The following is a 12,471-nucleotide window of genomic DNA, read 5'->3' as shown; positions in this document are numbered from 1 at the left end:
AAGATATTGGCACAGTTACATTCCATGGCATGCTTGCTTCTGAGTCAGTTTGCACTGAAAAGCACATTCACATGTTAAAAGGTAAATACAGGGCAGAATTCTTCACCTCTTAGGATGGGAGCTAATTTCTTATTGCATGATACTAATTTTTCAGGACAAAACTTGTGAACAAATCCTCAGGGACCATAGCAAAGATTCAATTCTTGGGTAAAAACATTGCTTTGAATAGATCCTCTAGATTTAATCTATAAAACAGGCGGTCATTCGAATGTATTTATTCAACTCCCTGAACATGTATGCCTGAATGCATGCATGCATGTGTATGCATGTGCTGAACGTGTGTGTGTGTGTGTGTGTGTGTACACAAAGGGGAGGGGGTCTCGCGACGGAGAAAATTTATGATGTGGCATTCGCCAGAAAATTAGCTCAAGGTTTGTCCCTAAGAGGCCAACCGTCCCATCAGTGTCAAGCATCCCTCGCCCTCTGCACCTCCCCCGATCATGGTAGTGTGTGTGCGTGTTCCCCTCCACCCCGCTCAAAGAGAGTCAGCGCCGCGGATGGTTCCATAGACCTTATTGGTGGCTGCTGCACGATGTTTTTATGTGTGTGTGCGCGCGCGCTTCTTCTGTAGCGTACGAGAGGAGCTGAACACCAGCCGGCTGGTCGCACGCGGAATTCGTTCTACCCTCCCTGGTCTGTCCCTTGCTCTGCCTCCTGGGACTTCCCCAAGTCTCTCAGCCAGACCTTTTCAAAAGAATGTAGTTGCGGCGTTCGGGTTCGGCGGCACGACCGATCTGCTCCGACTTCTTCCCTGGACGGGTTCTCTTCGGGAGTCCGGGGTTCTTTTCCAACCCACGGACTCCGAGCTCGCGACAGAGCGCGGGACCACCAAGTGCCCAGGCAGCCCTGTCAAGCTCCAGGCGCTCCCAGAGACGCGCAGGCTAGAGACTCTCTGTTTACAGAGCCGCCGCCGAAGTGTACACTACGGTGCTTGCAGGCACCCTGAAGCCGAAGCTGCGCGGAGCTGAAAAAGTCAGCTCCTGGTCCGTCTTCCTCTCCGTGCCAAGATCCCTTTCACCGCGGACTCTTCTTCCTCTCGGGAGCGCCTCAGCCGTCGAGGCAAAAATGGGCGCCGGCGAATCAAGGAGCGGACCCTTTAAGTCAAGAGGGGCTGAGTGGGAGGAGAGTTTGTGGCGCGGCGAGTTTGAGGGAGCGCATAAGTAGCCTGTGGAGAGCGAGGAGGCGGCCAACCGGAGCTCTTGGCTCTTTTCGCTGGACCCGCACGAGGTCCTCTCTTTCCAGCGCCGACCGGGAAACGGCGCCCAGACCTGCCTAGAAGAGAACGCCCGGCGCCCGAAGCCCTCGCTGCCCAATCCGCTCTCGGCGGCTCCTCCTCCCGCCTTCCTCCCACATGGGGCGCGGGGAGCTTTCCTTCGGCCGCCCGGGCTCCTCTTAGGGAGTGCGAAGGGTTCCTCGCAAAGTGACACCCGCAGCGGCTGCGGCAGAAGGAGGCGGACGGTTTTATCTCTGCTAGGTGCTTCCCGGTCTTCCCTCCGTTCCCCGTTCCTCTCGGCGGTGTCTGATGCGCTACCGGCCCCGGCGGGGGACGGCGGCAACCCTGCGGGAGGAGCCAAGGGTGGCGCTACTTTGATGTTCCTGACCGAGAAGCATCAGAAGAGCTGATCCTTCGTGCTCAGGATGATCGAGGAGGACGCTGCTCTGAGGAACGGCGGCAGGGGGCTCTCCGGCCAGTGGGCAGACGCGGCGGCCACTCGACCCCGCACCACCGAGCGACACATAACGGTGCACAAGCGCCTGGTGATGGGCTTCGCCATCTCCATCCTGGCGCTGCTGCTGGTCACCATGATCGCTGTGCTGCTCAGCGTGCGTATCGAGGAGTGCAGCAGCGGCACCGCGCCTGACGGCCCAGGAGGCAGGGCGGGCAATCGGAGTGTCCCGGCGGCAGCTGCCGCCGCAGCCCCCGCAGGAAGTGCCCGCTTGAACCAGAACAGCGCCGGGGAAACCCCTGGAAGTGCAGGGGAAGAGACAGTGGCGTTAGAAGCTGCTAGAGGGGAAGAGGAGGAGGAGGAGTGGCCGAGGCGGCGGGAGCAGCAGCCCTGGACCCAGCTGCGCCTTCCCGGACACCTGCGCCCCCTCCACTACAACCTGATGCTGAGCGTCTTCATGGAGAACTTCACCTTCAGCGGCGAGGTCAACGTGCAAATCGAGTGTCTCAACGCCACCCGTTACATCGTTCTCCACGCCCACCGCATGCACATCGAAGCAGTCCGCGTGGCTGAGGACCGGCTGGCCGGTGCCTTGAACGTCTCCGGCTTCTTCCTTTACCCACAGACCCAGGTCTTCGTCGTAGTCCTCAATCGGAGCTTAGAGGAACAGAGAAGTTACAACCTTAAGATCCTCTATAACGCTCCGATCGAGAACGAGCTTTTGGGATTTTTCCGCAGCTCTTACGTCCTCTACGGGGAAAGAAGGTATCGATCTCCTTTCCATGCTTGCCCTTCCTTTACCCTCTTCCCGTTTGTTATTGTGTATAGTCGGAATAACAAGTGCTTCCTGAAAATTCCTGCATAAGGGCACCGTTTGCATTAATATAGAGTCATGTTAACCAAAAAGTTTAAGTTCCCAACACCTCCCCAAACTTTTTTTTAAATTTAACATTTTATTTTAGAATATAAGAGACTTTATAAGCATCTTTAATACATCTGTATGCCAGAAATGGATTTGTTTGGAGTTAAAGCCACTTGAATTAAACTTCTGCAAAAGTTTTCATGTTAACTGCTTAAACTCTATCCTGTACCTCCAGCAAAGTTCACATTTTACTTAGGCAGGATCTGGTCAATTAAATTTGGAATGTAACTGTCTTTCCATTTGCAACTTATTTACTGGCTTAAAGTTTGTATAAACTTTCCTGTTCAAAGAGAATCTGATAAAAGAAGCAGAATACTGCAATTAGAGTATTTTAAGGCTGAAGATCTTAGAACAACACATTTCTTTTATGATGCTTAATTCTGAAATGCAGTTTAGAGAGAAGATTTCTTCTTACTATAGCAATAGTAATAGCAAAGTAATTTTATTCTGCTATACCTGTATTTGCACAATGGGGTCTCCCTGCATTTATTCTTGGTTTCATTTCACAAAAAGGCAAAGCTGTGTGGCATTCCTAGGAAAAAGGGAAACAATTCATTGTACTTCATTAGGTTTTTTCCAACTGTGTCCTTGGTGGGGAAGTGGATTTTACTACTCATAGCTTGTAACAGTAATTGATCCTGGGATGTTAACAGAATAATTTGCAAGTGTTATTCAGTCTATAAGAGAGCTGTATTTGAGTAGCCACTATTTCCTACATCTTACCATAAGGTCCAAGATGGGATAGGCAACCTGGTAGCTTCCCAAAGTTGTGGTTTTTTCAGGTTACTCTTGCTATAGGAGAAATTAGTCAATACTTTTTAACTTGGCACTGTTGCATATGCATTTGTTTACATCAACAAGCATAGCAATTGAGATAAAAAGGAATTATTTAGAAAGAATCTAAAGAAGCTTCTCTTACTGAGAAAGTTTTAAAGAGTACCACCAGTACATGATCTACCTAGCTACAATTTATTAAGGGAATATTTTGTTGTATATTCAAGTGAACTGCAAAGGACTTTAGTACTAAACTTGTCTGTGTAAATATTATACAATGGGGTGGTAGTTTAGATCTGCTTGATAGTAAACATGGAGAGAGCAGAAACGATGAAGGGGGAAGGTTTCAGAAGTAGAATTTCAAATAGAGAAAAGCACTCCTTTCCTTGCTATGATTTTAGACCACCCATTCCAAGTATACTTTGCACTTGAGAAGAAAGTCTTGGGTTTCTTTACTGATCACCTTTATAGTCACATTATATAGACCAAGTCTGTTAAGAACAGGTTTAAGTTTTTTATTCAACAAAAATCAAAGATCAAAGCCCAGTCCTAATTCCTTAAAGAAAGCTTTAGATTAAGGAAAGCAGAAATAAATTTATGATAACTTTGTTATCAGAAATATAGAAAGGATTTATTTTCATTATGAACATTATTGAAAACCCAACCTTGATCTTATTCTGTACAACTCATAATTTCTTTGACAGTTTATCTTGAGCAACTAGTTTACTTAAGTCATTGCCATGCAAAAAATGAGTGTGCCTTCACCTTAATTATGCCAACATTCTGTGCCATATACTAGTATAACTTTCTTCAAAATGTGTGAAATGATTTTGTAGCATAATGGTCCATTAAAAGGATATTACCTCCAAATTCCATGCAGCAAGTATATGCAGGATCACAGACTTCTATTTTTATTGCTTTAATAAATAACTTTCTACTGAAGATATGCTTTCTCTACAGAGAAATGTAGTTTGAGGCAAATTTCCTTTCTAAGCTATATAATAATAATTTCTTAAACTTGATTTCTACCAAACTTCCTGGAAGTGGACTCTGGAAACTACAACTATGAAAACAAGAAATTATAATAAAACATTAAAACTAAAAAAAGGCAAGTGTGACGAAGTAATTGAAAGGTTGTGGCAAAATTATAAATAATGCACGTGCAGTAATATAACAATAACAAATAAGTCTTAGTATATGTACACACCAAAGAAATAATACCAATAGTTTTTAATATCTATTCCCATAGTTATTTACTGATTATGCATTTATGTTGCAGTCTTGTACCCACTTATCTGCAAATAATCTTCAGTGAATACTGTGGCATTTTCTGAATAGAGTGCCATAGAATTGTTCACTTATCAAAGAATTGCACAAAACAAAATTTTAAATTGCTGTAAATTGGTCCAGCTCTATTTAAGTCAACAGATCAATACCTAATCTCACATAGGGAGGTTCAAGCACTTTGTACTTTTCTGAGAGAGAAGTAAAGTATCTTTGAAATATAGACCACATTGAATTGTTTAATGTTTTCTTTTTGAAATATCAAAAGTTTATTAGGCAATCATGATCTAGAACACATTTCTGTGGAAAATATGCCTGAAAGTTTGGCAACCCTATAACTGTTGGAAACAGGATGACCTATAATTAAAATGATTTCAGAGTTTTCATGGGATTATGTAGCAGTTAAGAAAATTAGTAATCAGCATACAAAATATCTGTCAACATTCTTTGCACACTAGCCTAATGATAAATAGCTACTCCCAAGCAGTTGTATTGTTTGATTTATTTATATTTAATTGAACTTAGTAGACCTATATTTCCTTTATTTGTTCATTTGATCCAATGTTTTATTATCATAAGTCTTCCGTAGAAGTGATAAAGATAGATGAAGGAAGATAGAGCCAATTTCTTGACTGTATCAGCAAATACCATAAATATTTCTAAAATATTGCTGAGACTCTAAAATACTAATTTTTCTGTTGAGGTAATTTAATCGTTGATGGTTTAAAGTAAAATCAAAACACTACAATAAAAGTTTTAGTTATTGTATTGTATTGTATTGGTGACATAACAGTATTTTAAGGGACATCATATACAAATTATCCTAAAAATGAACTGACTTTTTATATATATTAGAATAAAACAATTCCTTCAATCCTAATAGCTTTGTTACTTTTCAAAACTAATTTCTAGACAGGATGTTTTAGGAAACATGTCTGCCTTTTTAATAGAAAAGGTAGAATTAAAATAGGTACAAATTGCTGTCATCTGTATTCAAGGATGCCATCCTGTAAGTTTTTCTTTCCCATAATTACACATTTGAGATATAGTGGGCCCCACTCTTTGGAATGACCTCCCCCCAGACATCAGGACAACAACTGACCTTCGCTCCTTCCGTATGAAGCTGAAAACCTACCTGTTTCGACTAGCTGACCTGGCATAATTCTACAACCTCTCCAGCCCAGGGCATTTTTAATTGGTAATTTTAGTTTTTAAGGGTTAATTTCACTGGGGTTTTAACTTTTTTAGGTATTGTAACTTATTTATTTATTCTTACCTCCTCTGTACGCTATATAATACTTTTGTACGTCGCCCCGAGTCCCTGTGGGGAGAGGGGGCGACTAATAAGTTCAAGTAATAAATAATAAATAATAAATATAATCCTGTCATCAGCTACCACATGTGTGTAAATTCTGAAGTTTAAACAAAGCATATGCAGGATCAGAGACTTCTATTTGCATTGCTCTAATAAATGACTTGATAGTCAAGATATGTTTTCTAATATATTAAAACCACCATGATATTAAGTACCCCACAAGGCCCACTAGCTATGAATACATTTTAATCCTCTAATTCATCTTTACTTTCAACAAGTATCAGAATATATAAATAAGCTTTTACAGCATTTCATTTATATTCAGCACATAGAGCACAATGTGTTAGAACATAATTATTTATGCTTGGTGAAGTTAATACAAAGATATGATTGATCTCTCACACATATAATTTAGTATTTAAGGGCTAAGAATGGCATTTGTAAATCTTTCATGAGACAGAAATTATCATCAGGTCAACATCAGTTTCATCTATAAATTCTTTTTAGGAATAACTTTTCAGTTTGGTCTTTCTGATACTTATTATGAATCTAAAGAATGCCCACATCAGTTCATCCACTCTGACTCAAAATTTAATCCTGCAATTAATTTTGCTCCAGATATTCTGGCATTAGTGGCTTGGAATGACATAGATCAACCAGTTGCCACAAACCTGGTAGGTGACCTTTGGACATGTTTTTATTTGAAATAATTATAGCATTAACCATTTTTAGAATGTATATTTTCAACTATCATATATATTTCAATTTATCATAATTATTTTTTTAAGTGAATGTAATGATTCCATCTTTTATTGTAGGAAGTTTAATAATTCTTTTTAATTAGGCCTTTGAGATTTTGTCAAGTTCAAGAACTAAATACTTGAAAATATTACTCAATTAAAATATAAGAAAGTTGATTTTTTTAAAAAAAGTGGTCTGGGAACATGAGCCATTAATAAGAAAATAAGTGGGATTTAGTATTTATTTAAATTTCTAATAATTTAGAACATTTAATTTGCTGTGAAATGATTACAGAAAACTAAATATTGTAGAAATCACAATCACACTTTTAAACGTGTCATTTTAATAGAGGCATGTTTCATTTGTCAAAGTTACATGCATTTATTTGAAAAATAGTATTAGTAATATTTGGTCTTTGAAGACTATAGAAAATATTGTCAGACATACAACAATAAAATTAAAATTATGTTCTGCCTAAAAATATGAAATCATAAATCTCAGGCAAATGTATGGTTAAAAGAAATTGAACAAAATTTCAAGACTTCCATCAGCTTTGTAGCTCTATTATACAGAGTTTCATTAGTTTTTCTTTCTGGATGAAAAAAAAAATACAAAAATTATACAAAAATAAAATGAAGATTTAAAATCCTTCAACTCAGTAAAACAAGCGGTCAGTGTCTTAGCTATTGTTACAATATGAGTAATGTAATGTATGTGTGGGCATGTCAACATATAGAATGTGGATTAATTTTCAATAACTTTTAAACTTTCACCACTCTTCCATCATTAACTAAGTATTGTTCTATTGGAATTAGATAAAGCCAAGTACAAACAAATGCTATACCGGTAGTATGGCCATGGGATTCCATGTTGTCTCTTCACTTTTTCTCTGCAAGTCTGAAAAGGAAATTATTTTTACTTCCGGATGTTGACTACCGGTAATTTGCAATATCCCATTACAACAAACCTTGCAAATTGTGTTTTAGTTAACAAATCTGGCTCTGAAAGCAATCCTTGTTTCTCTTTTGTGATTTGGAATTGCAATATATTCAAAGCCAAAAGTCCTTTTTTAATGTGCAAATAAAGAGAGAAAAGGTAGCCCAAAAATTGCTGTACATAATGCTCTTTGAACTAAGCCAATGCTTTTATATATATTTGACACAGATTTTCTTAGTATTCCTATTTGATAAATGCTACACATAGTAAAATATCGGGATTATTACCGACGGGGCAAGATTGGCATCTAGCAAATACCTTAAATTTGTAATATTATTGACATGTTGCTTATAAAAACAACAGTTTCCAAAGTATTCTTATGAGAATCAGTTTGGTATAGTTTTTAAGGCATCAGGCTAGAAACTAGCAGTGTGCAGCAGCTGCCAAAAAAGCCAACACAGTTCTAGGCTGCATAAACAGGGATAGAATCAAGATCACGTGAAGTGTTAACACCACTTTATAATGCCTTGGTAAGGCCACACTTGGAATACTGCATTCAGTTTTGGTCGCTACGATATAGAAAAGATGTGGAGACTCTAGAAAGAGTGCAGAGAAGAGCAACAAAGATGGTTAGGGGACTGGAGACTAAAACATATTAAGAACTATTGCAGGAACTGGGTATATCTAGTTTAATGAAAAGAAGGACTAGGGGAGACATGATAGCAGTGTTCCAATATCTCAGGGGTTGCCACAAAGAAGAGGGAGTCAAGCTATTCTCCAAGGCACCTGAGGGTAGAACAAGAATCAATGGGTGGAAACTAATCAAGAAGAGAAGCAACTTAGCACTGAGGAGAAATTTCCTGACAGTTAGAACCATTAATCAGTGGAATAGCTTGCCTCCAGAAGTTGTGAATGCCCCAACACTGGAAGTCTTTAAGAAGATGTTGGATAGCCATTTGTCTGAAACGGTATAGGGTTTCCTGCCTAGGCAGGGGGTTGGACTAGAAGACCTCCAAGGTCCCCTCCAACTCTGCTATTGTATTATCGTATTGTATCCACTAATAACCACTAATCCAAACTTGCCGTCTTTTGCATTACAATATTTTTTTTGCATCCAGTTCTGAATAAAAACATTTTTTCCCTTCCAGGTTTCTTGCAGTTACACAGTTTTCTCCTACACATGCCAGAAAAGCCTTTCCTTGCTTTGATGAACCTATCTACAAGGCCACATTTAAAATCAGCATCAAACATCAAGCAACTTATTTATCTTTGTCCAATATGCCGGTGGAAACCTCTGTTTCTGAAGAAGATGGATGGGTTACGGATCACTTTTCACAGACTCCACTCATGTCCACATATTACTTAGCTTGGGCTGTTTGCAATTTTACATACCGTGAGACTACCACAAACAATGGTGTTGTAGTAAGTATTGCTCAGTCTACTTTCACTGGGAAATGTTTGGGAATGAACATGACATAATCGGATAAAAGTGTTTAGTTATTCAGCAATGTTTCATTGGCTAATGGCCATTTCTGTTTAATTTATAGATAGGTTGCGTCTTTTAATATTGATAAAATATTCTTTTATTTATTTGTATTTATTTAATTTATAACTTGTGGCAATCTGGCAGTTCTCAGCAACTAGTATCATTTATAGAAATTAGTCAAAGGAACTGTTATTAAAAGCTAAGGTATCCTTCATCCTTCTTTGCTTACTTTATTATCAAAATTGTATGTCATCTTTCAAAATCAGGTTTTCTCATGGATGTTTAGTTAGTAATGAAGGGTCCCCCCCCTTTTTTTTTAAGTACAGTAATACCTTGGCACTTGTCATTAATTGATTCTGGAAGGTGTGATGAATAGCAAAAGTGACAAGTACCAACCAATTTCCCCCCCTAAGGAATAATGTACTGAAGTCAACAAGTTTTAGCTTGTACATAGAGTACCAACAAACGAGTACTGGGACAATTTTTTTCACATCAAAATGCCAAATTTGATCAGTTTTAAAGCAGTTGAGTACCAAGGTATCACTGTAAACAGTAATTTTAAATTTATTTCTGACCATGTTTGAATTATTGTATGGTTTGGGATTCAAATATCAGCCTACTTAAGGCTGATATTTGTTCTTAAGCTCAACATGGAACTAACTAATTATGTGAAGCATTCTAGAGTCATCAAATGCTTTGTGGTCTTCTAATTAAACCATTCTATTTTCTGAATAAAGGACTTTAATATTTGAAGTTGATTGTGAAGAAGCATCAACGTAGTTGTCTCACTAAGAAGTTAGCTATTGCTAGAATTGAGCACCTAAATTTATTTTCTGTTCAAGTTATTACCTTGAAAAATTCTACTATTAACATAATTAGCATTTCTATCCCAGAATGAGATTTTAATAATTTTGCCACCAAACCTTTCTATGGCTCTATTCTGTTATGTCTATAAACATAAGCTTAGCAAGAATACAAGATTTTTGATTGGATTTTCAGCCATATTTTTACATCATTGATGAATAGGTTTTATAATGTATTTTATAATGTATAATGCATACACATGCTTGTGGGCAAGTATTTCATTTACATTTATATTGTACCTCATCCATTTGACTTTTGCATCATAGCTTTCACTTGGTATTTCAGTTTGAAGGAGATATTCACGTATGCTTTATGGTAATTGGCAGAAAGCTACACACTTCATGTATTAATGGAAGTCTACTGATGACAGTTTTCTTTTGTTTAAAAATATCACAAACGTAACTATGTAGTAAACTAAAATATATACAAACAACTTTGCCTGCTAAATAGATGATTTAAAACAAAACTTCCTGCCAATTCACATTCCTATTGAAAGACAAATGGGAAAAATGTTCTTTTCTTTAGTCCAAATTGTGGTAGCAATAAAATTCAAATTTAAACACTACATCAGAAGGGTTTCTTATCTGTTTAAATTTTTACTAGGATATGTAAACTATTCTGTGTACAAACAAATATTTACATTATACAGCTGTTTTCATGTGATCTGTACTGAATCAAAACATATATTTTAGTCCATGTACCGAGGACAGCATACTAGTATTATAGCACAACATATCTCACTAGCTGACCTGTCTGCCTTCTACTCATTCTAGCACCTTCCTTCCTCCTCCTGCATGGTTACAAGGAAATGTTGGCTACATTCCACAGTATATTCTTCATTTAATTCAGAGATCAAGAAAACTCAAAGGGCTTGGCCTGCATTCTACACGTTGAATGTAGATAGGCTGAGGAATATGCTGTGCTGGGATATCTGGGAGGCAGCTAAAGGGAAGTAGGAAAGAAGAGGCACTACAAAGGTGTGGAGTAGTGGTTGGGCCCTTGGAGTAAGCCACAATGGAAGCTACTAAGAGGAAGAGGGGTGAGTGGGGCAATGCACATCAGCCTTCCATCACTTGATCCACTCAGATTTGATTTCACCTAAACCCCACAACAATCAAACAATTGAAATAGCTTGGCAGAACTTATGATATTGTATTCTAGTTTCAAAACAAAACAATTTTTCTGTTTCCTATGTACTCTTAATTTTTACATTTGGAGTTCAAGTTTGCATATGCAATTATTCAGATACCATATCTTTGCAGCAAAGACATTAAATTAGATTGGGAGTTTATGACTGACAAGATTTTTCCAGTGCTGGACTGTGATTCCAACTGTAAGGCGATATGCTCTTGGGAAAAACACCCATTTATTTTTAAAGCAATGGCATATACACTGTCTTGTCCTGTGATTTTGCGGTATAAATTCTATTTAAAAGCAAGTTGTTAACATATATAGGAGAGGCTTCTCCTGCAGATGTAAGGCATACCATTTATTTCGTTTTGTTCAGTGGGATCTGCCCTGTAGTAACGTTGTTTGAGATTTCAGGCTTAATTTGTTTGTTTGACTGAAGACCAGCCCACTGATGGTTAATTTAAAATCAGCTGCATTGCAAAACTATAATATATATTTCCCCTCTCATCACAGCAAATATTGTGAAAGTAGGAATTGTTTCCTGACATAATTCTCAGAAAGGTATACTGCAGTTTTTGAATTATATTACTTAGCTTTCATTTGAAGTTCCCCAAAGCCAGATCACAATTTTGTTTACTGTTTTTCGTTTGAAAAGTAACTGACTGCAACACTTTGATACATGACTTCAGAGTTGTATAATTTACTTACTTTTTTCATTGCATTGACTTGAAGAATGAATTATCCAGTTGAGAGTATGTTTAGTGGTTATAATACAGCAAACTCATTTGGCAACCTTATTTTACCTGATCTCTTTCTTCAAAAGATATGTGGATAATTACATTTCATACAGGTATTTCTGGCTGCTAGAGGTCTTTCAAATGAGAGAAAAGAATACTTTTCTTCAAAAATTGAGCATGTAGCTTGATTGGACTCTGCTTTCCCTGAATCAGAATAATATATAGTGATTTGCACCTGAATAATTCTCAAATCCATTAAGTAAAGAGCAGTGATACACTAGCATAATGCTATAGATTAACAGCATTTATTTAAATGGTCTTTCACTCAATTAAGTTGTTATAATACCATATGCTATTCTGTGTACTGCCAGCGTAGAAATGCTACAGTTTTCATTGATAGTGCACGTATGGAGGGAAAGAGGAATGTTAATATTTAAGAATATCATTTGGTAATGCTTCAATTGGAACCTGTGATATTATTTATTTGTCAAATTTTGTATGGATGCCTATCTCACAAAAAAGGGACTCTGGACTCTACTACAAATATTTAATAA

The 12,471-nt window shown here is 38.1% G+C and overlaps 1 protein-coding gene across 1 annotated transcript in view; it reads left to right on the top strand.

Annotated features, from left to right (window-relative positions):
* Positions 1–1,517: 1,517 nt before the first annotated feature.
* The window catches only part of TRHDE (thyrotropin releasing hormone degrading enzyme), a 295,375-nt gene continuing 284,421 nt past the window's right edge, over positions 1,518–12,471 (top strand). Inside the window, exons 1-2 of the mRNA XM_081957923.1 lie at positions 1,518–2,492; positions 8,848–9,121. Coding sequence (XP_081814049.1) covers positions 1,699–2,492; positions 8,848–9,121 — 1,068 coding nt within the window. The 5' untranslated portion in view covers positions 1,518–1,698. The remainder of the gene's footprint in view (positions 2,493–8,847; positions 9,122–12,471) is intronic.

This window comes from Natrix helvetica (genome assembly GCF_964273705.1).
Source record: "Natrix helvetica genome assembly, chromosome: 6".
Taxonomy (NCBI): Eukaryota; Metazoa; Chordata; class Lepidosauria; order Squamata; family Natricidae; genus Natrix; species Natrix helvetica.
Note: the sequence above shows the minus strand (reverse complement) of the source record. Positions and strands in the feature narration are given on the sequence as shown.